We start from the raw sequence: 27,916 nt of genomic DNA, 5'->3' as shown, positions 1-27,916 counted from the left end.
GTAGTTAGTTTAGTCAGAATTATTGGAACTTCAGTAAGAAGAGAGTTGAACTGTCATTTCTTCCCTGCTAAACCACTCGTGAACAGCAGAAATAAAGCACTTCACTCCTCGTCTACCTGTGCGACTCCCAAAGACGCTCTGAGTGTGAACTTGGGATAGATAAGATTGGGCGCAAAAAGCTCAGTCCACCATCCCTAAAAATAATGCCCCAGGCTGGCCCAGGACTTCCTCCTTCTCTCTAAGACTCCAAGCTTACCTGACTTTTTCCTCCAAAGGGCCCTAAGGCTTCTCACCCTGCAGGTGTCCTCCATGTCCTGACTTCCTCCGACAAGCTATGCCTGGGCTGGGTTAGAAGCACCTCACAGCTTGTACATTTCAACATGGGCAACCAACATGGCGTACTCCAGTGGTTCTCAGCTAGGGGTGGTTTTCCCAGTAGGGGACCCGAAAATGGAGACATTTCTGGTTGTTAAACCTATGGGTGGGGGAGGGGGGGACACTGGTCTCATGCAGTAAGTGCAGGCTAGAGATGCTGTTATACATCCTATAATGGACTGCCCCTTCAACACATAATTATTTTGTTCAAAATGTCACATGTGCTGAAGTTGAGATATCTTGCTCTACTGTGATTGTTTATGCATTTCCCATTCTCAGAGTGGCTCTCTCATTCATATTTATAACCCCAATGCATTTTTTCCAGCTCAAAAAAAATCCGTTAAATGACTGAGAGACCTTTGGGAGTGCAGGTCACAGCTCCTGTTTACTCTTCTTAGCTTTTGACTGCAACCAGCATCCTGCACTGAGCCTTTTGTCCTGCCCAGCACAACATTTAAACTTACTGACTCCATATAGGTCCCTCCCCAAATACTCCTGCTATATATACAACAGGTCACAGGCAGTAGAGAATCAGAGCCACATACAGGAAAAAAGAACACAGAGTGCCTGGGCCGCAGAGTTAAGTTAGAGTAGAAATGACCAGAAGACGGCCTGGGACAAGTGGAAGCAGGGACTGATGGAGCCGTGGGCCTGAGTACACAGAGCTCAAATGCTGAGATCTTTCAACTCTTCCACGTGCCGTTTCATAACTTACTTGACGGGGAACATCCACTTCTGAGACCACGGCAGTCCTCTCCCCTTTGTAGCCCTAGAATGATGAATAACTTCTCAAAGCACCAACTACTGGCCAGTCACTTCTTTGTGCTTCTGCTACTCAGTTCACATGAATTATAATAAGCTTATTCTACGTGATTGTAAGGGGCTGGTAACGCTCAGCAATTTCAAGAATGAAATGTTCTCAAAGTTATCCAATGTGGTGAAATATGGGGCTTGGGAATTTAAAAACCACTGCTATCTAAAATATATGACTCCATCTAGTATATTTTACACACACGCTCTAATTTATGTCCAGAGAAAAGGAGCCAGGCACTTTTCCACTCAGCAACTATGGCTGAAGGGGTTGCTGGAATTGTGAAGGTAAAAATCAGTTGCTTTTTACCAACAGTCCCATGAATTCACTCTGGAATTCCTTTATAACTCTTGGATGAAGGCCAGCCTGTCCTTGTGATTTATTCAAATCCAGTCTGTCAGCTAGGTCTAGAACATTCTGTACATTGACTGCAACTTGATCTGGTATCTCTGCTTCTAAAGAAGATTTGAGATTGGCATTCATTTGACAGAGTCTGCAGAAAAGGGGCAAAGATCTGTGGTGCCTCCTGGCTCCTTTTTACATCCGCCAATGTGTATTCTGTATCTACAAAGATTCCATGAGGACTGGGGCTGGTTCCTACTCGTCAGTTCCTCTAGAAGACCTCGTAAGTGTTAGTTCTGCTCCAATATCAATGTCTCAAGGGATGCTCCTTAAATTAGTTTTGGGGGTGGGGGACTTCCTACTTGGATTTCCCAGGTTTATCATCTGAATTGTTTATTTCTTTTCAAAATGCCCCTTTCTTGTGAAGCCTCTGCAGGTTGAGCTGCAGCTATAAATGACAATTATTCTAGCTAATAATCCTACTTCCAGAGTTAAAAGGGTTCAATAAAGTAAGACACGTAGGGGGTTCCCATGAGACTTGGAACAAAGATGATCCTGAGCAAAGAGCTGATTTTCCTACTGGACAAAAGGTAGAAAAAGGAATCTAGTTCTTCATCAGAGACCCCTATCAGATTTCCAAATGTCATCATACTCTCTGCTTCCCATAGGTGTACGGCAGGCAACCTCTTAGTTGCACTGAAATCTGCTGATGGTTTTGTAGTTAGTCTTTCACCATGCACACACTTTTTTGACTTTCTGTTCTTGCTGAGCATTCAGCTGTTAACCCGCCATCCAGCATGTCCTTAAACCACAGTGGTTCATACACAGACACCCTGCACCTTCCGTGACGCTGCTCTTGCTTCTGTTCTGTAAAAGCATTAGCACAGGAAATGATCATTGGCCCTAATTCAGCCTGGGGAGCTGTTTTGCAAATCTATAAGTGAGTAAACACCCTCATTATTACTAATTGGCCTAATTTTCTAACTCAGCCAGCCTGATTCTGGTTTCGAGCTCAATCTCTTTATCCTGGTCAGGTGGCCCGTAACCCCTCCCTACTGGAATATTTTCATTAACTTTTGACTCTTTCTGCCTATTGTATATTTTCTGTTAGCATTTGTCTAATGCTGTGCACCCATTGCTCTAGTATCTATTTCATGAGACCTTGCCTTCTTTATGCTTCTTTGTCATCTGCCTCAAGAAAGTCTTCAATTTCTGAGAAACTCAAATGACTTCTCTTTGTTCCTCTGTCTCGGGGTCTCACTAGGACACTCAAGTTCTACCAGTCTCTTGGAGACTATGGACAACAGGTCTGTCTGTCTGTCTGTCTGTCTGTCTATCTATCTATCTATCTATCTATCTATCTACCTATCTACATGCCTACCTTATCTATCTATCTATCTATCTATCTATCTATCTATCTATCTATCTATCTACATACCTACCTTATCTATCTATCTATCTTTCTATCTATCTATCTACCTACCTACCTACCTAATTTATCTATCAATCACCTACCTATGTATCTTTTTTCCCCCATCCATTTGAGACAAGAACCAGGCAGCTGATATTTTAAGCAACTCTGCCATGTTGCTGATATAAACTAAAGGTAGGACAAATCCATTTCAAAAGTACTGTTAATGTCTTTACAAAAACTCTCTCAAAGACTGTCCCATGGAAGACACTCTTCACGGTTCCCTGTTTCCTACTTGTATTATTTTGCATTCCAGTGCCTGCCTTACTGTTTCAATAGAAATAAAACAATAAAGAGACTCTTTACCAAGAAAGGATTAAGGAGGAAAAGAGAAAACCGAGAGCTATCATCCTTGGATGTTCCGGGCAATTGTTCTTCAGTCTTTACCTGGACACTTTCCCATCCTCTAAAAGGAGAGCTAAGGGAGAGGATAGAATGAGAATGTAGCAACACTCCGGGTCATTTATGCTTTGTTTTTGTCTTCTAAAAATAATTGAGAACTAAAGATATTTCTTAAGATGTTATCTGTCCGATGGTGAACAAAGCAACATCAGGATTTACCACTCGCTTCCACGCTCAAAGCATGTCTTTATAACTGTTAGCTATGAAAAGCATTTTCAGACTAGATTCTCAAATAATAAAGAAGACTGGACACATCACAATTAAGTTTCCATGTTTTAATTCTTGGAATAATTTTCTTTCCTCCAAAGATTAAAGCTGTCCTCACTTCTTCTCAGATGAAGATGTAAATCTGCAGACAGCCCACCAAATTCCCGACACTATCACTGGCAGCCTCTCCATTAAATAAAAATACTCACAATGGTTAAAATGCTTAAGTAATGTAAAATTCAAGCGAGTACATGGCTTCTTGGGTTCTCGTGAGAAAAGCGGGATTACATGAACTCATCAAACAAAAACAATAAGAAGAAACGGATGTTCAGACAGCCTCCCACAACCAGAGCCATAATTGATCCTCTACATATAATGAGAACATCTATTTATTTTCAGTAAATTAACATGGTTAAGAGTGCCTACCTCTTTCTGCCTGACACTGGACCACAGACATTTGCTCCTATCATGTCATCCTGCACACTCAACAGACTGCAAGCTGCCAAATATCCCCTTTACACACGACTTTAGACACAAGCTTGTGTCAGAAAATGAACCCAATTTCTCGAGTTATTTCCTTAGGGTTGTTTCCTTTCTTCTAGGGCTGCAGAAAGGAGTGCTTAACTGATAATTTTAATCCTAACAACCATAAAACATACGCTCTCACAGAAAGTTATGGACGTTTGCAGATAGACTCCTGTGAGCCGATGTAAGAGTAGTCTTCATAACTCAAATTCTTTACACACAGCACTTTGCAACGAAATTAGCCAAATAGAGAGAAACAAAACAGTTTTCAAGTTTTATACTAGGGTTATTTTTAACTTCTGATTTTTTAAAAAAAAAAACAGAAAAGAAACAGCATTTGGAATGGAGCTGGGGCTGAGTTTAAAACTACCCTTGTAAAGATCTGTTATTGAGCTAATCTCACCAAGAAAATTTATAAAGCTTTTAATGCATATAGGTAAAAAAAACTTAACTCCTCAGATCAATCAGACCATTCTTTCCACAAACTATTGATATTTATACTAAAAGTTTGAGAAAAAAAAAACCATAATCTGCTTGGAACATCCAAAAGCCTGTCGCTCAGTTTGATGAGGCAAGCCAGCAGAGGTGTTTGCAAAAAGCTTGTCAGTGGGGGGTTTTTCTTCTTAAAACTGCTCAGACTTCAGGTTATGCTTCACAAATATCATAGTTGCCAAACACCCAGGAGAGAATTCAAAATCAAGTCTACATAAAACAGCAGCTTATTCAAAAACTAGTTGGCTAGAGCACATAATGAATTAGACATTTCCACTGAACAAAATGACACAGAACACACTGCAGGCATCGATGAAAGCAAAATAAAACCCTCCAAATAATACACATCTCACAAGCCCTCAGAATCTTTTTTTTCAAAATCCTATAGACAAAAAGAAAAGAGAAAAGAAAGAAAGGAAGGAAGGAAGGAAGGAAGGAAGGAAGGAAGGAAGGAAGGAAGGAAGAAAGAAAGAAAGAAAGAAAGAAAGAAAGAAAGAAAGAAAGAAAGAAAGAAAGAAAGAAAGAAAGAAAGAAAAGAGAGTGGCAATCTCATGGCTGCGATTTCATGGAAAGAAGTTTGCACCTCTCCAATGAAGCTTTATGGGTTAAAACACTCTAGAAACTTCCATAACATTGAAAGAAACTTTGCTGGTTTTCTCAGCAAAATGTCTCAGAGGAATTCTACTTGGCTACTAACTGCACCAGGGAAGGAGCAAGCAGCCTGATTCCAGCCATTAAGAATCCTAGGGGACATCAGATAATGAGAACACTTACCTGGTCTCCTTTAAAGCTCCAGCATCCAGATTCATCCTTTAATAAGGCAAATCTGGGTACCCCAGAGAAAGAAAGACAGGGAGAGAGAGAGAGAGAGAGAGAGAGAGAGAGAGAAAGGAAAGAACCAACCACCCTTCAAGGCTGGCTGGGAGTGTGCAAACCCCAGCTGACACTCTGCTTCCCTCTCCTGGGGCTCTCTGCCTAAGAGGCTGCATAGAAACCCAGCCCGGTGCCAAATCTTAATCTCTTTGCAGAATCTCACGTGGAGCCGCCTCACCTCTTCCATCAGTGCAAGGACACTTCCTGCCGTACTTCTTTCTGCAACCATTCATCACCACAAGGACTGAGCAAAGGAGGCTCAGTCTCAGCTGGTGGAGAAGAATCCTGCAGCATGCAGGGTGATGAGTGTTTACGTTAGCCGAAACGAAGTGATGTAAGATTCAGAATCGAGGGAGGGCTGAGACCCAGAGACAGAGCAGTCAAGACCTACCAGGAAATACAATTTCTCCACTGAAGTGAGGGGTGAGGGGGACTTACCCTTGAGTTATATTAATTTGGCCTCTTGTTTTGGGGTTCATTTGAATTGTTCTGGTCTCAAGTATATCATAGTTCCTAAACAGAAATGGGAAACTCAACTATTCATACGCTCAGTCAAACAATAATAGGAAATAGCAGCAAGCAAAGCCTAGTATATTGATGTACAAAGAACATAGTGTCCAGGTAGTGATGATACAAGCAGAATATCAGAGCCCAAGGACAGCAATGCCTTCAAAAAAGCGGCATCTCCTGGGAATGGCAGTGTTTGCTAAAGTCAACATTCTACTTCTTTCCTGTGTCTGTTAATAATCGAGGAAACTCAGGGATAGAGTTCCTAATCCTCTGTGTATTTGGGGGGGGGGGTGCGATGCGGAGGGGGGGGTTGGGGGTGATGGGATTTACAAATGTGTATGTGGAAGCATGGAGACCAGAGGTCAGCTTCAGATGGTGTCCCTCAGGCACTATGCAGATCCTTGTTCCTTGGGACAGGGTCTCTCACTGGGACCTGGTGCTTGCCAATGAAGCTAGGCTGGCTGCCCTCAAGCCCCAAGGACCTGCCTGTCTCTGCCTCCCCACCCCTGGGATGACAAGTACTGTGCTTTGCTTTTTCATGTGTATGCTGGGGCTAAACTCAGATTCCCATGCCTTCTCAGGGCTTTACCTGCTGAGTTACCTCCCTCCCCGCTGTGACTCTGCTTCTGACGGACAGCCTCTATCCATCCGTTCAGGATGTTATCATCCTTGAGAAAGGTAGAACACCAGAGGTGAAGGGTCTCATGCTTCTGGATGAGAAAGAGCTTCGAGAGGGTAGGAAAGACCTGGTCCATATCATCTATCACCTGCTTGGAAGACCAGCTAAGATCTCACAGCTAGTAAGATATTAGCTTGAGATAACGGGGAAGCCATAGAGAGACTTTTTAAAAATGTGTCATTGATCATAATACTCAGTTTTAGAGAGCGCCCAGCACATGCCAGACAACATCACTTGTGTAGTAGCATTGCCTATAGCCTTCACAATGACTCTAAGAGTCGATACTGATGTTTCTGTTCTGCAGACGAACGAGCCGAAACTCAGAGAGGTACGGCAAGCTGCCGTGTGGTGGAAGCAAGCTGCCGTGTGGTGGAAGGACCAAGTGTGTCTGACCAGTGTCTTGGCCACCACCCTGTACTGTTCCTGCCAGCTTCGTGAGAGACACAACCGTGGCGTGCTTTGTACTCTGTAAAGGGACAGGGTAACTTCACAAAGATGTGGGAAGTGTGTGCTAACTTCTCCCCAAATGCAGACTTCAAGTCCTTGTTATTCGGAAGCTTCCTGGCTCAGTGTTCTTGACCTGTGAACAAGGAAGCCAGGGCTTCCAAAGGTAGAGAAATCAGAAGCCACATAAAATGCTCTGTGCTGGTTCTCTTCTGTCACATGCCAACCAGCTGCATGACCCTGGTCGATCCACTTTTCTTTCTGGGTCTCAGTGACATTGGGATGGGCTCTAGAGTTTATTCAGCATAATCCTCCCCTGGCTCTCGTCTCCTCCTCTCCACCCCATCTTTCCCCTCCTCTTTCGGTGCTACGGATGGAACCCAGGGCCTTGCACAATCTGAGCACACACTCCACTGCTGAGCTACACCCTCAGTCTTTCAGCTTGCGTGTACATGATTTCAAAAGAAGTGGTTGCTAAATAAATTTTTATTTTTTTAAAGATTGAATGCATGCACTATGTGAGGTTTCAGCCCAATGTGTCAATAATAATAACTGATTCCATTGAGGATTTGCATTAGGAGATGGAAAATTCTCACCTGTCAAGGAAGTGTTACTGTCCCATTACACAGATGAGGAAATTAAGGCCAGGGGAAATAACTGGCTACATAGATCAAACATTTGAGAAAGAGACACTGAAGCCAGGCCTGGGAGGTTCTAAAACCTACTACATTGCCCATTATCCCAAAAAAGTTCTTGTTAGAGCAATTCTGAGAGACCAACTTGAAAAGTTTCCTCAGAAATGAAATGTTCAATTTTAGTAAGTGTACATTTTTGGACATGTGGATGTATGGCCCTGGAACCCTCCCAAGGATTCCAAACTGTCAGGAAAGAGAGAGGCAGGAGGTAGAAGAGAAATTGGACACAGTGTTACCACGGAGAGAAAGCACCGTGAGAGTCAGTAAGAAATCACTTCAAAATGATCCAAATTACTGATAATTGGCTCAGCAGTGGTAAATATCCAACCTCAAAGAGTGGATGTAGTTCTGGCTCACAGGCAAGTCAATCAGAGGCAACTCTGGAGAACAAAGTGGGTCACCAAGTTGGCAATACCATTTTTGGTCACAAAGCTAGGTGTGGCTATAAAATAACACAGTGAGATGGTTTTTCCTGTGTGGCTCAGAGCAGCTGCAAAGGCAATTCCTAAAGGACGAGTCCAAAAAACCTGATTCGAGCAAGGACATAACCTCCAGGCTGAAGGTGGAGCCAGCCAGCAAGATCCAGAGGGACCAGGTTTCCCCAGCCTAGTAGCTGCCCACACTGGAAGCAGAGGCCCACATAATCGCCCTCCCTCCTGAGCATCCTATTCCAAGGTCTGATCAACTTGCTCAAGGCTATTCTCACAGTATCCATGAGCTTCTTGGCATGTGAGTGGTGGTGAGAGCTCCCGATAAATATTTGTTGACAGAGTGAAATAATTTTAAAAGCAGTCTAGTTTTTTTTTTAGTTGTCATGTTACTTAAGTCACACCGAGACATCTGCATGTTGGATCTGACTAGCTTTGCGGTTGAGCAATATGACCAAATTAAGGCTGCACCTTAATAAATGCCAGTTTATCTTCAGCCATGCCATAGATCAGCCTGGCCATGACTGTCCACTATAGTGTGCTACATACCCATGTGGCCAGTTCTGCATTGAGAGCTAAGAAGGATGAGCATAGGGTACCTACCTAACATACTACCACCCAGGAGCTGGTTAAGTCTTGCAATCAAAGGGGCTGACTGGTTCTTCCATTACTACCGATCCTGGAACCCAGGCACCCCTGTGGAATGTCAATGAACATATAGAATGCTCTATAGTCAACGTGACCTCCTAACATGCCTAAGTCTGCAAGATCTTGGGATACCCCAGCAAGCATAGGCCTACCACACACATACTACAAAGTGGGATGATGTCTCTGAAATCCCAAAGGCTCCTAAGACCAGCAGAACCACATCAGTTCAGAGCAGGTCTCAGGACAGTCAACAAGGATCTCCCAGACCTCTGTAGGCATAGGTTCCTCGTTCCTTTCTTCTCTTTGTTCTTGGTTGCTGGACAATATCTTCCTGCTAGTAAGATTCCAAAGAATGAGGGAATTTGGGGCGATCTAAGCTGACTTCCCCCCTCCTATCCCCCTCTACTGAATAGAGATGGTATCTCACTGGCTGCAAATCCTTGCTGAACTCCTTAAGTGAGCTGCCATACTTTCTTCATTTTTAAACAAAAGCAATTAAACGATTCCTCGGCACAAGGTTGTTATATGTAAACACGGACACAAAAAAAGCTTAGAACCACACCTGGTGCCCGGGTAGGCCCCTAGCAATCTAGCTGTTATTATAGCATTCCTGGAAAGAGAAGAGACACCAGACTGTGGGTGCCGAGTGCAGTAAAGAGGTGAGTTCCTACAGGTCTATACTGATTTACAGTGTCACTCTGCAGGAATAGTTGATCTTACTTATGGCATGAAAAAAGCTTGGTACAGCTTCTATATTAAAGTACACAAACAATACCTATTTCTAAGACAGATTTTGAGGCCTGAGTTGTTTGAGGAAACCCGCCATTAGGGACCACCGCGTTCAGCCCTGAGGTGCTTAGCAGATGGAATGCTAAGCTAAACAACCCAAGGTGTAGCCCTGAAACTGTCCAGCTGGAATCAACGGCAGGATTCACGCAGAATTGTGGACAGTTTTCTTGGCACTGGGTTTATAAACTGAGAGTCTCCAGAACCAGGGAACATAATGGACAGCCTGACCCACACTGACACCCATCTTCAGTAAAGGACACTGAAACATCTTTCCTTTAGTCCAGACTAATACTTTGGGTGCTTGTATTAGTGTATCGCAGGGCAACTGTTACCCCAATCACCTGCTCTTGTAGAAGAATAAATAGCCCACAGGGCATAGGGGACAGTAGTCTGAGAATAGAGACTCAGCTTGCTGTCCAGTGCTTTTGAGACAGAGTCTCTCTACATAGCTCAGGTTGCCCTAGAACTCTATGTAGACCAGGCTCATTTTGAATTTAAGAGGTCTGCCTGCCTCTGCCTCTGAAGTACTGGGGTTAAAGGCATGCGCTACCACTCAGAGCTCTGCATTATGGATGGCAGTGGCTTCTTGTGCAAATGCACTGCTCATCTCAAGTCCAGCCTTACAAGGTCGTGTGTTTGACCTGCTTCTAGTCTTAAAAGCTTCTTGCATACCCCACAGAGTTCCAAGCATCTTCACAGACAGTCTCCTTCATCTTTCCAACATGCTGAACTTTTGTTATAAAGGCAGGATTTGAACCCCACTGTGGACCTTACAGCCCAGGGTCCTAACTACAAACCCCTCAGTTCCCCGGGGGACAATGAAAGTCTGGGAGGTAGAAACAAGGACTGTTAGCCAATCGTGTTAGTGCCTAGGCTCTGTCTGAGGAGTTCATTTTCTGAGGCCAACATTTGGCAAATACCTTGCAAACTGTGCTTGGATTTTTTTGTTGTTGTTTGGTTGGTTTTGGAGGCATAGCCCAAGCACTGCCATCATAGGTGGGATCTACCACATCTAGTTTGTATGTGATTATTGTGACGTCCTAAGATTGCCACCTGGAAAGGTTATTTTAAAATGGGGACACTTGTTTAATTGTGGTACCCTGATGGTGTCATTAAGACTCCCAAAATATATTCTCATTCCATATTTATGAGTCAAATGCTTCCAGCTAGTCACTGGACACTAGGGTTTACCACAATGAAGTCAGAAAGAAGATCAGGGGAGGACAGTAAAGAACACATGGACTGCCCAGGCCCTGGGCTCCTGCTCCTGCTCCTGCCCCTGGGTCTTTCCTCTGCTAGAGAGTAGCACTGGGCAAAATGGTTAACTTCCCTGGCTCCATGGGGCATTAAATGTGATAATATTTTCAGAGCTGTTCAGAAATGTGACAGTCACATGCTATAAGCTGAATAACAATCAGCTAACAATGATAGCAGATACCTATTTTATGTATGAGAATACCAATTCGTGGGCTATCCGAATACAGATTTGTGTGTTATCAGTAATGATGAATGTTAAACATTTGAAGCAGTTTTCTATATAGCATGATTCTATTTTATCCAAATACGCTCTTCTTGGCTGGGAGAGAAGCTGGGTTGGGGGTGGGGGAAAGGGAGAGCAGGTACATCCCAGGTATGCCTGAGGCCCTTAGTTTGATACTAAGGCTGCCGAGCAGCGTGTGTGTGTGTATGTGTGTGTGTGTGTGTGTGTGTGTGTGCATGTTACATTAACTTTTTATTTATAATTCAATCTTTTAAAATTTCATTTTCTGTCTATGAGTGTTTGCTTATATGTATATTTGTACACCACATGTATACCTGGGGCCCACCAAGGCCAGAAGAGGGTATAAAATCCTCTGGAACTGGAGTTACAGACAGTTATAAGTTGGCATTTGAACTCACAGCCTCCTTAAAAGTAGCCAATGTTCTTAACTGCTGAGCTATGTCTTCATTCCCTCTTCTTTTTTTTTCTTTTTTTTTAAATTAGGTATTTTCTTCATTTACATTTCCAATGGTATCCCAAAAGTCCCCCATGCCCTTCCCCCCACTCCCACTTCTTGGCCCTGACACACCCTCTTCTTACAACTTTAAAGTACAGCACTCAATCAAGCCAGAGAACCAAAAAAGCCACCCAGCCAAAGTTTCAGCCTTTGTGCTTCATACAGAATTGCTGTTGTGTATTTGTTCCCCGGTTCCCCACTGGCTTTCCCACGGTGCTCTGTAGTTTCCGGTGGGTAAGCTGTGCACCGCTTTTGCTAAATTTATTACTAAAATATTGAGTTATTTTTGATGATGTTGTCCATGGAACTAAAAAAATACCTCCTAAAATGTCATTTCTAGGTAGTTCATTGATAATGTCTAGAGCTATAATTATTACAAATGTTACTTCAGCCAATGTTTTTTTTACAGATGGGTATAAATAACATTCATTCCAGAAACATATTATGAGCACCTATTGTTTTAGGTACTGTTCACAATAAAGAATAATCTTTCCCTCAAGGAGGCGGAATTTGCCTAGAATAACGCAGATCATGCAAAATCAGTTCCCACCACTGAGAAGACCCTAATGAGTGCAGCCCACCTGTAGCCCAATGCCCTAACGTTTCCCTCCAGTCTCTGAATCAGGACATGCTGGGTAGTCCCTTAGCGACTATTCTATTTCCATCTCGTGCCCACTGTGAAATGCACAGCTGGACAGGTTTTCTTCGCTTCTGTTGCTAGGAAGCTTAAGGCTGTGTTTCGGTCAAACTAAGAAACGACTCTAAGGAAGAATTATTAATTTGCCACATGTGTACTCCGTTTGCCCTGATTTTAGCATATCTGCGGCCTTGTTTTATGCCTGCCTTTGTAAGCTGCTCCTGCGTTTTTATGATCAGAGGCTGGGAAGGTTGTGAAGGACAGAGGTAAGGGAGAAGGGAGGGAGGGAGGGAGGGAGGGAGGGAGGGAGGGAGGGAGGGAGGGAGGGAGGGAGGGAGAAGGGAGGGAGGGAGGGAGGGAGGGAGGGAGGGAGACATTTCTATTCATTCTCAGAATGTTAACGCTATGAAGATCCGTTGTTTCTGAGTTTCCACTGAGATGTGATTACATTACCTGAGTGAATGCTTACACCAACTGGAATAAGTATGACTCCATACTTAATAAGATTCTCTGATCTACTTTTGGCAGGTCTAAATTAAACAATGTCTATTAGTTTTGTTCAGACTAACTGCAAGTGCTTCTCTGGCATCAATTCCATAACATTTCCCCCTCCTTATTAGCAACAGAATCTGGGCGCAAGCAGGCAAGGTGAGAAGGGTTAGCTCCTCCCACGTCAGCAGTGACCGAGGGGCATAAACAGCTAAACTCTGACATGGCTCAGATGGGTTTTCATTCAGACTGTGTTATTGATCCATTAGCTGTGTGGTTCTGCAATGTGGTTCTAGTCACATCATCTGTAAAGCTGAGATAACATCCACATTGCTATGACTGATTCGGTGAGAGTTAGCCAAAGCTGAGGACGTGTGTATTTAATATTAATGTTGGAGACAGTGGGCAAAGCAATAAGACAAGAAAACACACACACACACAAGCAAGTTGTTCCACTACAGCAAAGGCAGAAATAGAGCCAATCAATTTGGGAATCAAAATAAATTTCTATCCAACTATAAAAGTACATTCCAGATAAATGAAAGGTTGTGGTGTGAAAAGAAAACCTTTAAAAATGTTTTTAGAATATCTTTATTGCTGTAGGATAAGGCAGAAATTCTTGACACTCACATGCACACATATACGTATTTATGACAAATGCCATAAAGAAAAAGTAAATGGATTTTAAATATCTACTATGTGTGTGTGTATAAACAAATATAGGAAACAAGTTATGCGCTGGCTGGAAGTAGCTATCTGAATATAGGAGGCAAAGGAATAATCAAAATATTCAGATACTTTTACAAACCCAATAGTAAAATCAATCAAACAGGTAATGGACAAAGAAACAATTTGCTGAAGCAGGTCATATAACTAATAAATATGAAAAATGTTCAACCTTAGTAGTAGACAGGAAAAACAAGAAGGAAATTGTATTTCCCACCTGCAAGCAAAATAAAATGTTGTTTCCTATTGCTATCTGACTAGGGGCCTCCCCATAGCCCACCTAGAAATTGTCTGAATAATGGTTTGCCCAGGTGGGAGGGAGAAGAGTAAGGAATGGGTCTCCTAGCAGCTCTATATCAGTATTATTTCCTGAAAAGTTGTGCTTGCTTTTTTTGTTTTGTTTTGTTTTCTGACAAATGAAAAACATTGACACTTGTAAGTCTAAGCAGTGGTACTTAGTTGTTGGCTCTAAGTTTCTGTTTTTCCTGTAGGCTCAAAAATTCCCAATGAGTAAACATAAGTAAACAAGAACAACAAAAAAACAAAATAACAACTTTGTGTCTAGAGAAGCACCTGTAGATGTCAGTTTTGTTTTGTTGTTGTTTGTTTCTTTGTTTGTTTTTGAGTAAGCTGGCTAGGGCAAAGATGAGAAGAAGCAGACTACCCTGGAGAAGTGTGTGCCGGCCAGTAGACGGGATTGGAGAATAATGCGAAGAAACACTTTAGAGACACCTGTGGTTATTACTATTAATATTATATTACTAATATGTTATTAATATTACATAATATAATGTATTATAGATTATATAATGAATTATAATATACAACATAATATAAAATATAAATATTACATTATATAAGAAAACATATTAATAAAATAAATTACTATGAATAAAATCTAGAGGTAGAGGGACAGTTGAGAATCCAGAGATACACAGCACTTTCTTGTTCATGCCTCACACAAAGACTGACTGGAACTTTGGAATACCCAGATCATTTTTCGTCTGACTTTAACCGAATGCCCAACCAACCCCACAAGCGTGAGCCACTCATGGAATTGTTGCAGCTGATAGTCACAGTGAAGGGGAGGGCTGAGCTGGCCTAAAGCCTTCTCTTGTGGGTATGAACTAAAATTAAACACAGGGTTTAAACGGGTGTTGCCAGGAAGAGAATCTTGGTAAGAGATCAAAGGTAGTGTGTTTATGTCTTCCTTAAAGACCAAAGAACCCAACATAACTCCCAAGGCTGAAGGGCCCTAACCAAGCAAAGGGAGAACAGAGTTGAGCTAGCTGTACACACTTCATACCTGGTATTCCCGGTCACTGACGTAACATCAATGGTGTACTTGTTTGAAAACACATCAGTAGACTGAGTTTCATGAGATAGTGGATGAGCCCCTGAAGACTCTACTGAAGACAGGAATGCCCTTTGCTTATGGTTTCTGGAGACACCCCTAAAGCTAGAAGGCAAGAGAATGCACAAAGCTGCTACACACACACACACACACACACACACACACACACACACACATACACACACACAGACAGAGGCATGCACGCATACCCACAAGTACATGCACACACATGCATGTGCGTGCACGCCCAGACACACACACACACACACACACACACACACACACACACACACACGGGGGTGGGGGGGGGTACTCACAATTAGAGATTATATTTGGCTTGGGCAAGGGATTTTTCATTTTTCTGGAAAGTTCTTGGATTGGCTCTGTTGTAGAGAACTGAAGATAATATTTTTTACACCTGCCGCTTTCGTAATGGAAACTGACAGTTCCAGCAGCTTCTTGGGATTAAACCAAGAGAAATAAATATATCTGGGAGCTCTCCTTAATATCACATCAGATGCAGGCTCCAGGGGGACACTGATGTTTTCTCATTTCAAATAACGCTCAGCACTGGAGTCTGGGGTGGCAGAGCTTAGTAACCTCAGATTTGCTCCAGTGACTTTATTTTAGTATTCTGATAAAAATATCTACTCCACTCAAGTGAAATTTGATGACTCCCCTCAAGTCCAAGGACAATCTCTTGAAAGAAAATACAGCTTGGAATAATTTTTATTCCTCCCCCCAAAAAAGAGTTAATAGCCACCAATACAGAAATACTGAAACTGTCTGCCCCGGGGTGAGTGTTTTGGAAATCACATGTAGTGATACACCCCCACAGAACTACAGCCTGGGGTTCTGACTTGTCCCAGACAGATAACATACCCAAGTAAGTCTGTTCCAAAAAAGCTCATTTTCTTAAAAATAAGACTACCTTCCACAGAAGTCAGGAACTTTTGAAGACCAGATTTGGAAAAAGTATTAAATATGAAACATGATAAGTACTCAATATGTCCTAGGCCTTACCAACTTTTAAATAAGAAAGAGACAATGTTCAATATGTCGTTTGTGGGGCTTGGGGGATACTGTTAATTTGCATGGAAAACCATAAGACAGTGGCAAGAGTGGAGATCTAGAAACTTTACCATCACCTTCTGAACAATGGATTAAACTGATCTCCAAAGGGCGACTGTTCTGTTTTGTTTATTATAGAGCTGGAGACCTAATCTAGGGCCTGGTACATGCTAAGCAGATGCTGTACCAGGGAACCAGGTCCCCAGCCTGAGGGGGTTTGAAATGCTGAAAGTCACTAACATCACTCGTGTGTGCTCGTTTCTACACGCGAGGGTTCTAGGGACTAAATCCTGCAGAGCAGTGCTATGCTAAATTCCTGGGAAAATGTTTCAACATAAATTGACTTATCTCATAATGGCGTTTATCAAAAACTTCAAAATCTATAAGATTTGCTTTTCAATTAAAAAAAGTATATATGTCTCAAGGGCCTGTATATTGTCTAATTATCCCTCAAGAGACAGAGGTGACAACCCCCAGCACAAACCGTTAATGTTTTAAATAAGGTTTAAATGTCCTTAAGTTAATTAAGGAGACCCGTAAGCTTGCACACTGACAGGAATAAAGAGGTTTGTATCCACTCTGATTAAGGTCTGCCACCACAATCCTTGTTTACTATGAACTTTAAACACCTCTGCTTCGAGTTCTTTTGATTTTGGAAACTGGTTGAGAGATCTGTGATGTATGGAATGTGAATATAATTTTTATTACTGTTATCATGTTTGTGTGTGTGCATGTGTGCAGTGTACACACACTACGGAGTGTATGTGGAGGTCAGGGGACAACTTTTGGGAGTGGGTTGCTGAGATCACACTCGGGAGGTCAGGCTTGTGCGTCTCTATCGCCAGAGCCACTCAACAGCCCATCATTCCCTTTTCTTTTTTAACTTAAAAATGAAGTCTTTATCCACAGACATTTTGTCTTTGCATCTTCATCTTCCAGAAATGAAGTCTCAGAAAGCGCAAACATGTAAGGCATGGAAATTCTTAGCTGTAGGGAACTGACCTACATACTGTAGGAGGATTAGCAACTTCCCCCTGCTCACTAGATATGAGTACATAGTGCCTGTCAGCTCATGTCGCCAGATGTTGCCCAAGTGCCAACCCAGGGTCAAACCACCGGAGCTGAAAGGAACCAGCTAACACTAATAATATTCAAGGGTGCTTCTATGCCGTAAGCATGTGCAGCTCGGCAGCTATAACATGGTTTAAAAATATCAGTGCATGGTAAACACATGTGCATAGAAAGAGTTTGAATGTCTATGTAAAGTATTATTCAGGAATACAACTGGACAAGAGGAGACCAGGTGTCCCTTTATTCTTTATCCACTCATATACTCTTTTAGCTGTTTTCTTCTCAAAGCCACACTTTCTAGAAATGACATGACATACAAACTTGTGGGAAGACTGTGTTCCCAGGGCAGCAGCTTACAATGGAGGACAAAGTCTTTAGAAAATGACCTTGGTTAGCACAAAGAAAGCCCCTACTTGGCAGTGTCCAGCAACGCTCACAAGATTCTACAGCTGCCAAAGGCTGCTCCCGGCTCCCTGGCCTCTAAGAGGTTAAAACCATCATCAGAGCATGACGCCAGGGGTGTGGGGGGTGGGGGGAGGGAGTTTGCTCAGGTTTGACAGCCATCCTCTCACTGTAGCTTTTCCTAAGGATTTTCTGTTGCTTCTCCTCCCCCTCCTTTTGCTCCGAGGGAGAGACTCCAGCAATCCTTCTAGGACTCGCTGAAACATTCAGTTCTATTTCCATCTACTGGTAGGAAAAAAGAAAACAGTGCACTGCCCTGCGGATGAGGCAGCAGGACCCTCAGATCCAGAGCTCCCCTGGGCACCTCTTTTATGGGACTCTCCCGGGCAGAAATGGTAGCAGTTTAGCATGTAGGTGGAGAACTATAGGCTCTAGGGTCTGAAGGATGTGGATTCTGCTTTCAGACTTTACCACTGACCAGCCAGTGACATCAAGCATCCCATTTACCCTCCCTGAACAGCTGTTTCCTCTCCCATAGAGCCAGGTCCTAATGCCTCTATCTCATAGTGCCTCTGGGGGAAAAAATCTAAATAATTGAGAGTTTAGCTTGATTCAGGAAGTGGACACCAACTCTTCTTGCCACACAGTAAGTGCACTGGCTTGCACCCAGTTACAATATGAGGCAAAAAGTGATGTTTCAGAGGAAAGGAACTTTTGATAGCAGGATACAGGCTCAGTGTGGCCCTTCATCCTAGGTCATGATGCAGGTCCTTCCACATGCCTGGTCTCTCCCATTTCCCTCAGGAAGAGGATATCACCTGCTGTCCTAACAGAAATGCCAGCATATTTGTCCCATGACATGCCATGTTTCCAGTCAGAGGCCCCAAGTACTCCCTTTACTCAAGGGAAGGTAGACTCTGCTAGAAACAGCTGGATACCATTGCTGTTATCACTGCAAGAGCCAGAGCCAGGGTTAAAGTCAGAACAAGCTGTCACCTTTCCACATGAATGGCTCCCCAATATGGATTTGCCATCTAATTTTACACCAATTATATTTTCTCAAGTAAAGCAGCATGAAGAGCAATTCCTAGGAAGAGAAGATAAACGCCAGCATCCCAGAGCTGTAAAGATAATTTGCTGCTTCTGTGTGTCATTACCATCCACCATTGGGAAAGGATGTCACTGTCTCCTACACTGTGGTGGACAATGATAGAACAGGCTCAGGCTGCCCTGAAGGGTCTCTGAGTCTAGCTGGAGAAGATGGCCGGTCCCCAAATCATTAGCATCCAGCAAAAGTGAGCTCAAAACCACACAATACAGCATTCTGGGGAAAGGCAGACTTCAGAAATGAGGATGGGGTTTGGGAACTCTGTGTGTGTGTGTGTGTGTGTGTGTGTGTGTGTGTGTGTGTGTGTGTGTGTGAGAGAGAGAGAGAGAGAGAGAGAAGTGGGGGCTCAGGCGAACATGTGCCACTTGCTAGTACCCACTGAGCCATCTTGTCAGCCTTGTTTCCAGTTATTCTCCCTCCCCGGCCCCTCGCCACCCCTGGTCCGAAACCAAATATATTTTTTATTGAATATTTTCTTTATTTATGTTTCAAATGTTTTCCCCTTTCCAGGTCTTCCCTTCAGAAACCCTCTATCCAATCCCTCCCCCTGCCTCTATGAGGGTGCTCCCCCACCCACCCACACACTCTAGTTTTTCCGCCCTGGCATTCCCCTATACACTGGGGCATCAAATAACCTCAGGACCAAGGGTCACTCCTCCCACTGATGTTCAACAAGGCCATCCTCTGCCACACATGTGGCCAGAGCCATTGTTCCCAGTTCTTAAAGGATAAGATTTAGGCCAAGAGGAGAAAGGAGAAAGGGGCAAGGGAAAAAATGAGATTCACAGGGGACAAGAAGAGAGGCCAGGAAAGGCAGCACTCATATTATCCTAAAGGAAAACAGTGTGTACAGCAGACCCCACGATCTCAAGGGACACATTTTCTACTTGATAAGAAAGGACTAGAAATTGTTAATATAATTGCTTCACTTGGTATTTTGAAAAGCATCCTTTCGGAAAATCAATGCTAAGTTCTGAAAAAAGTAGAACTGATTGATGCAAAATTGTGATCTGAAGAATCGAAGCAATTAGCCTGGGGTAAATGGGCCAAATGTCATCTCCCAAAGAAGATCACTGTGAAGCAGACATGCTAAGAGGATGCTCTTATGTTGTAGTCAAATAATTATATTATGCTGTTATAACGCTCATTTCAAGTTTTCATTCAACAAAGTGACACATAAAATGGTTTTACTTAAAGTAAAACCTGACCAGGTTGACTAAAACCAGGACATAAAACAAAGGGATCTTGGGTTGCATGTCAGCCCCAACAGGCAGGTTAACATGGTAAAAATGCTATAGGATGAAGACGATAGTATTATGATTTGTTAGAGTAATATCTGCTGTGGGTGAGGTACGCAGACCACAGCATCAAATATGCCCAGGAGTGCCACCCCTGACTTAAAACCTTCAAGGGAGTGAGCAGAAAGAGTCGGTGAACTGAAACAGTTGGCTGGCTCCTCTTCATCGAGTGGTGGAAATTTCTGGCATGTACTGTCCTCTTCACAGTCCCCTATCCACTCTTTCTGTATTTCTGTCTCCCCTAGGCACATCTCCGTTTCTGACTTCCTTCTGTCCATCGTCTGAGAGCTAACACAAGACCCACTTTCCTTGACGCCACTCAGGATAAGCACCCATCCTCACTGAGCTCTGCTCGACTTCAGGCATAGCACGCACATACCTACAAGGCAGTTATTTGTAAATAAGACCGTATTCGCTCAGAGAAAATGCAATATAAATACTGTTTGGCATCCTCAGCTACTGCATAGAAATAAATGCAATGCTATGAGAGAAGCATACCGTCCATTTAAAGATAAACTGTCATTGTGAACTGCTTGGGAGTAAAGGGAGGTCCTCTCAGAAAATGCTCAGTCATGCCAGGCAGTGGTGGCGCACGCCTTTAATCCCAGCACTTGGGAGGCAGAGGCAGGTGAATTTCTGAGTTTGAGGCAAGCCTGGTCTACAGAGTGAGTTCCAGGACAGCCAGAGCTATACAGAGAAACCCTGTCTCGAAAAACCAGAAAGAAAGAAAGAAAGAAAGAAAGAAAGAAAGAAAGAAAGAAAGAAAGAAAGAAAGAAAGAAAGAAAGAAAGAAAGAAAGAGAGAGAGAGAGGAGGGGAAGAGAGGAGGGGAGGGGAAGAGAGGAGAGGAGGGGAGGTGAGGGGAGGGGAGGAGGGGAGAGGAGAGAAGGAAGAGAAGAGAAGAGAAGAGAAGAGAAGAGAAGAGAAGAGAAGAGAAGAGAAGAGAAGAGAAGAGAAAAGATGCTCAGAGTCATGTGTAGAACTGGACAAGGGGGGAAGAAAATGAAGCCAGGAAGGGCATGTGTTCCCCAGAGCAGGAAGTTTGGGAAGTTTGGAGAGAAGGGCACTCTTGGTACCATCCAACAGAAGAGACTCTGTACCTGGAAATGTCAGGATGGCTGGGTAGTGAGAGAAGGTATATTGGCTCTCTCTACAGCATCTCATGGGCCTTCATCATGTCCATCCTGCTACCCAGTGTTCCCGTCAGGTAAAGGGATACCTTTGTGGAGAGCTCAAAGAAGAGGGTCACTTCCTGGAATTCTAGGAATTCAGTATGACAAAAAAACAAATGAATGTCATTGTTGATGCTGCAGGAAACGTCCCTTACTTATTCATAAGCAAAAGGTAACAAATGGGAATGCAGGGCGATGATATCTGCAGGAATCCCACAGACATGGAAGGGTGATACAGACAATGGGATATGAAGGAAAACTGTGGAGACTGAGGGTCCTATCAAACTCAAGAACAAAATTCAAGAACTGAATAATGACATCAAGATCCAAGGAGCAACAACAAAGGGCACAATTGTGTGGCCATACCATAAGATGACATTCTGGGGCCTGGAGTCATGAGTGGGTTCAGAGAGAAAGAAAGGAGTAAGATTGCACAGGGTTTTTCCAGCCTGGATGACCATATTATGGCATCAGAGGTGTTAGTTTTACACACCTGACAGGATGACAGGTCTGGGCATGCTGTGCAGCCTCTCTGCATTTAACTGGGTTCACTGTGGAATGGACACAGGAACATGTCCTCCCAGTTTGTGGGCAAACATAAGTGCCAGAGTGGGTGTAGAGTGCTTAGTAGGGTGCCTGGCATGTAGCACATACAACACCGCCATCATGAGGAAAAGACTGTTGTTAGCCAGTGTGATCAAAGACGGCTTTACAGAAAGAGGAGGTTGCAAAGACAGGTAGGAGTTAGGAGAGAGAGAGAGAGAGAGAGAGAGAGAGAGAGAGAGAGAGAGGTAATTGAAGGTAGAGAGGGGACGGGAAATGAGGAGATGGGACTTAGGGGCACTGCAGCAATATAGAGTCCTGATTCTCCACCTGTGATGACCCAGAAAGAAGTCTCCCCCAGTCAAAGCAAGCAGCAGGAGTAGTGGGGGAAAATCTTTCTGGTTGCAGAAAGGCTTACAAGTTTTGTCCCAAAAAAGTGTTTATCTGTGCCCTGGTGTGACCTGCTAGGAAGCACCACTAACAACCACCACTAGCAACCTAGTAGCTGGGCAATAGAGCCGGGTCTGAAAGGGGGTAAAAGAGAAAAATGCCAGCTTCGATGCACTTCTTTGTTGGAATGGGGGTCTCAACAAGCAGCCCAGGGTGGTCCAACTCTGTGGTCCTCCTGTCCTAGTCTTTTGGACTCTGGCTTATCAGAGAGCATAGTCAGAACCTTGCTTCACTGGTATTCTTCATTCTTTCTTTGTTTCTTAGTTTCTTTCTTTCTTTGTTTATTTATTTATTTTGTTGTTGTTGTTTTGTTTTGTTTTGTTTTTTGTTTTTTTGGGTTTTTTTTTTTTTTTTTTTTTTTTTTTTTTTTGGACAGGGTTTCTCTGTATAGACCTGGCTGTCCTGGAACTCACTCAACAGGCCAGGCTGGCCTTGAACTCAGAGATCTACCTGCCTCTGCCTCCTGAGTGCTAGGATTACAGGCGTGTGCTGCCACCACCTGGCTGGTATTATTAGCAATAATTATTAGCAAGCATTTGATGGAGCAAAGACAGAAACCCTCCACTAACAAAATAAGCACCTCACACCTAGTGTTTAAAAATAAGAGCAACTCCTCCTCCCTTCCTGACTTCCTTCCTTCCTTTTTCTGAAGGGAAGGTCATGTAGCCCAGGCTGGCCTCAAACTGTATATATATGCAAGACTGGCTTTGAATTCAGTCTTCTGTTCTCCCCTTTCTAAGTGGTAGAATTCCAGCTGTGTCCCACCACATTCCGTGCTGGGATTACATGTGTGTTCACCACACTCAGTGTCCACTATATTCAATGCTGAGACCACAGGTGTGTTCACACTCAGCACTGGGATAACGTGTGTCTACCACACTCAATGGTGAAATGACAGGTGTGTCCACCACACTCAATGCTGGGGTTACAGGTGTGTTCACACTTAGTGCTGGGATCACATGTGTGCCCACCACACTTAGTACTGGGTTTACAGGCATGTTCACACTCAGTGCTGAGATTACAGGTGTGTCCATCACACTAAGTGCTGGGATTACAAGTGTGATCACACTCAGTGCTGGGATTACAGGTGTGTCCACCACACTCAGTGCTAGGATTATATGTGTGTCTACCATACTCAGTGCTAGGATTGCAGGTGTGTTCACACTCAGTTCAAAAATAAAAGACTTCTGATTGATTTTATGTCATGGATTTTTCAACCAGGCATCCTGGTTGTTTGAAAACTGAGGGGCTTAAAGACATAGCTCAGTTTACTGAGTACTTGTGTAGCATGCACACACCCTGTGCTTGATCCCTGGCATCGCATAGAGCTGGCATGCATGTCTGTAATCCCAGAATTTGGTAGGTGACTACAGCAAAATCCGAAGTTCAAGATTGTCTTCTACTACATAGTGACTTTGAGGCCATCCTGGGACATAAAAAAAAAAACAAAAAAAAAAACTTATCTCAAAAGAAATATTCAGTGAGATAAGAAGATAGATTATCATCATACCATGCATATTTCAGATTCATAGCTCACTAACAGTTTTCACTGATGTCATAGGACAATTTGATAGATTAGGGTTGAAGCCTGCAGCTACACAGTTTCTCCATCCTTAGGGAACTGGCTTGTTCTGGTAAGCATGCTTTATACAGTTCTTACTTTAAAGAAGACGTCTTACATGATGAAGAACAAATTCCTCCTTCCAAGTCATTTTAGGATTACCCATGGAATGCTGAATTAAGCAGAACTTTAGTTCCAGTATATCTGGGTAACGTTTAACACCTTTAATGGAACTAGGCCCTGGATATGTCTTCTGCTCTGGCTTTGATTAGGTCATATTTTACACCTTGGAAGACATATTCATTAATCATGCTCCTCTTAGTAAATGGGTCTTTGGGGGCCATTCAACATTCAAATGATAGCATCTCAGTTGGGTTTTATAGAAAGTTTGACCGTTGTTGGGTAAATAAGGCCAGATTGGGCTTTCCACAGAAAGAAGGCTGCACAAGCAAAGAGAAGGCTGCACAAACAAAGTTGTAAACACAGAGCCAGCCCAGGACTGCACAAGCCCCTGAAGTCTGCACAAAAGCTACAGCAGAGGGTCAAGGTGGGAGATGCCCTGGTTAGAAACCGTACTACCATACAATATAACTTCTGTTTGTATGGCCTCCATCCTCCAAGATGCAAATCTCCCTTCTGCTGTTCCATGAGCTGGAGACTGACAAACTAGCCTTCACAAAGCTCCTTTGCCCTCATAGATGGTGCCACGGGCAGGAGCTCAGAGGGAGGAAACTGTGGGGGGAGAATGTTTCCTCTGCTCTTGCCCACTACCAGCTGTAAGATGCATGCCTCTCTGCACTAATTACAAGTCAGCTAGCTCTTCTTCAGCCCCCTGGTGCCAGCCTTGGGATACTGCCCTGATGCTCATGTGTGTCCTACATACTGACACATCTCTGTAACTACCCCCTCCATTAAATACTCTTCAGATCATCCACTTTGCTGTTCCATACGTGCTGTACCTTGAACATTTAATTATAGAAGTTATGAGAACATTTTGGACTGCACTTTCTGACTCATCATTGGAGGACAGTGGAGGGAAAGAACAATCAAAGGCAGGTCTTTATAAATAACACTTCCCAAACAGCAAGGGGTCTTGTTCAATATATATATATACATATTGAACATATATATATTATAAAGCCTGACTGCCAAAGACTGATTCAGTAGGCCTGGAATAAAGCCATCTTTTAAATCAGGACTACGGAATCTCACAATTGTCTGGGAATGCTGATGGAAATGTTTGCCAGGATTCCAGACAGTACATATGTGAGCACCTGAAGGATGTGAGAGGAGGAACATACAGAGAGAGGGAATTCTGTTTTTTTTTAAGATTTATTTATTTATTATATGTAAGTACACTGTAGCTGTCTTCAGACACTCCAGAAGAGGGCATCAGATCTCATTACGGATGATTGTGAGCCACCATGTGGTTGCTGGGAATTGAACTCAGGACCTTTGGAAGAGCAGTCAGTGCTCTCAACCGCTGAGCCATCTCTCCAGCCCGGGAATTCTGTTTTAAGAAGACCAAAAGAACAACTTTTCTTCACAGGTGGACCAAGCATAAGAGTAAAGGGTAATTAAAGGAATTCTGACCGTGTAAACTTCAGTTTTCTGTTAGAAGTAGAAGACAAAGCCACATACTAAAACTGAAGGAGAAAGCTAAGTGACACAGGTCTAAAGTGACACAGGTTCAAAGTAGTCACCATTGGGCTTAAGGTATAGAACGATGGCAATGGGCATTTTCAGTCTTCTTGACAGAACTGATGCAAGACTTTGGAACTGTGTGGCATCTAAGGTCATTTGTCTCCAGCAGGGCTCTGCAGCCTTCATATAGAACTGAAAAAGAAATTTATTTGATTGACTCCTTGTGGGAAGGTTACATAACAGGTATAATCAAAAGTACAGGACCCAGGATGTTGAATGTGTGCCAGGAGTATGGGAGCAGCAGCTGGGAAAGGAGAGGGGAGACTCCAGGAGAGGATGCTGTCCTTGGTCCTGAACCTCAGTTGCACACAAGAGCATGACCATTGGACTGTGAAGTTGGAAGTGTGTTGGGAGTTATTTCCCTGCCTTCCCATAATATTCCCACCATTCCAGAATGAGGGTGTTCAGAGATCATGCTCCCAAACCAAAAATAGTCTGAAGACGTGGCTTGCAAGCTGCATATAATCATTTGTACTTGTAAGAATATAATTCCAACAGTCACAACTATTACTTAGAAAATTAAAATCAGTAAGTATTCTCTGAAAGTCTTCCACATGCTGAAGACTGCGCTAATTGCAAAGGACCAAGACTTTATTTTAAAGACAGAGAGAATCTATTGATAAGGTAGATCCTTATTTTCTTTCAGATAGAACACCAGAGCATCCCATACACCACCCCTTCCCTTCTCTCTCCAACCCCTGTTCACCTTGTCCATGTCCTTTGTATAATGACTGTCTCCAGGTTCACACTTTATCTGCATTGGCCTTTCTTCTCTTTTACATGTTTGTTATTATGCAATAGATGAACTTGGATTCTCTCTCAGCTAGCCAGAGTACCAGAAAAACAAAACAAAACAAACAGGACACTGAAGTATAGACACATTCTCTAGTAGGTCAAAGGAAGAGGAAAAGCTGAACACATTAGTTTTTATGTCACAATACTATCTAGAAAGTCATCCCCAGGCAGGTTGTTTCAAAGAGTTCAACAGCTGAAGGGGCCTCCCCATAGATAGCCATCTCTAGGAGTTGCCCATAGTTTCCATAGCAGCCAAACACCCTCTCTTTGTGGTTCAGACTGCTGGTCTTCTCAAAGGATCATAAATTAATTGGTTTTAAAAATCATTCATTAAAGGCCTTCTTTTATTTTGTAAGGCCCTGCCCCAGTTCTGAATCACAGAGATAATTAAGGATGGTTTGCAGCCTTTGAAGAATGCACAGTGTCAAGGTGAATACAAACAGTGCAGCAAGCTCTCTGCCTGCCGCCTGACCAGAGCACAGAAAAGCCAGATGTAGTGGCTCACACTTGCAATCTCAGCACTCAGGAGACTGCGACAAGATGGCTGCCACGAGTTCCAGGCTGACCTAGGCTATTATGGGAGTTCTAAAACAGCCTGTGCTATGGTGTGAGATCTTAACTCAAGACAACAACAGCAAAGCATATAGTGAGGCATGGGGAGGGGGATTTTGTTTTGATATGTCAATCTAGAACTGGAAGTGGGAACTCAAGGGCCATGCCTCTTATCCAAAAGGAAATGAAAGCAGAAACAGCATGAGTTCCAACTTATAATGCAGAAGGCCAGGAATGAGTGTGGATCTGGGAGTAGAAAATAAAGTTGTTTTATCCCAGCCAGCAAGTGTCAGGAGTGAAGAGTGATCCCAGTTCCAAGAGGTCACAGGGGCAGAAAAGGGTACATGAATCAGCAAGCCAGTGCATCCCAAGGGTCTGGAACTAGAGTTGTGGATAATGAGATGCAGGAAATCATAGTTCAGTGACCAAAGGAGACAAAGTTCCAGAATCTGTGTCAACTAAAACCAGGTTGAGTGAGAAATAGGGAGACAAATGAAATCATGACCTTAAGAGATGAACTAGAAGACCTAAAGATGAATGGCTTCCCTGATGAAGGCTGAGTGGGAACTGTAGTCATGGCTGCCATGTGTTCCCAGCAAAGAACAAGGATAAGAAAAAAATTTCAGATCATTCTTCAAGGAAATTACAGACCAGATCATGAAAATCACTGGCCCCTCACCTCAGGCAATGCTCAGGGCTCTATCAAGATCCAATTGCAACTGAAAAACTCTTCAACCCCTACTGTGATGTCTTCAAAGCTCCTCCACCTTCAAGATGCAGGAGTATACCACAAGCCAGTCACACAGCCATGGGCAGTACTCAGCACTTCTACCACAGTTGTCATTTTTAATTAATGGAAGCTTCCTTTTCAGATAGAAGCCCAGAGAGAGGGTAAGTAACTTGCCCAAGATTATTCCTCAAGAAGACGACGAAGCCAGGACTAGAGCCACTGCTTCCAACGTCAAGGGCAGAGAGAGGATGAATGCATGCATGCTTCCTCGATTCACCTCTACTTTGGTATAGTTCAAGACCCCAAACAAGAAAGGATGCTGAACCCACAGCAGGCTGGGTCCCCTCACATCAAATAACTTGATCAAGATAGTTCTCCATAGACCAATGTGACTTAGACAATCACTCATGGAGACTCTTGTCTTCCCAGGAGATTCTATGTAGTTGAGTTGACAATGAAAACCAATTGCCACACTAACTAGCTTCTGATCTCATCAATATCATCATTCTGAGTTAGAGACAAGACAAAGATATTTTATAGGGACATAAATGTGTGATATATAGAAA

The 27,916-nt window shown here is 43.3% G+C and overlaps 1 protein-coding gene across 6 annotated transcripts in view; it reads right to left on the bottom strand.

Moving 5' to 3' along the window:
- Plce1 (phospholipase C, epsilon 1) overlaps positions 1-27,916 on the bottom strand; it is a 304,072-nt gene that overhangs the window by 200,531 nt on the left and 75,625 nt on the right. Inside the window, exon 1 of one of the 6 annotated variants that reach the window (XM_006527395.4) lies at positions 5,677-6,180. The exons of the other annotated variants lie outside the window; for them this stretch is intronic. Coding sequence (XP_006527458.1) covers positions 5,677-5,727 — 51 coding nt within the window. The 5' untranslated portion in view covers positions 5,728-6,180. Of the gene's footprint in view, positions 1-5,676; positions 6,181-27,916 lie in introns of those variants that run through there. 6 annotated transcript variants of the gene reach the window in all.

Source organism: Mus musculus, chromosome 19, assembly GCF_000001635.26.
Source record: "Mus musculus strain C57BL/6J chromosome 19, GRCm38.p6 C57BL/6J".
Lineage (NCBI taxonomy): Eukaryota > Metazoa > Chordata > Mammalia > Rodentia > Muridae > Mus > Mus musculus.
This window is presented reverse-complemented; position numbering and strand designations above follow the sequence as displayed.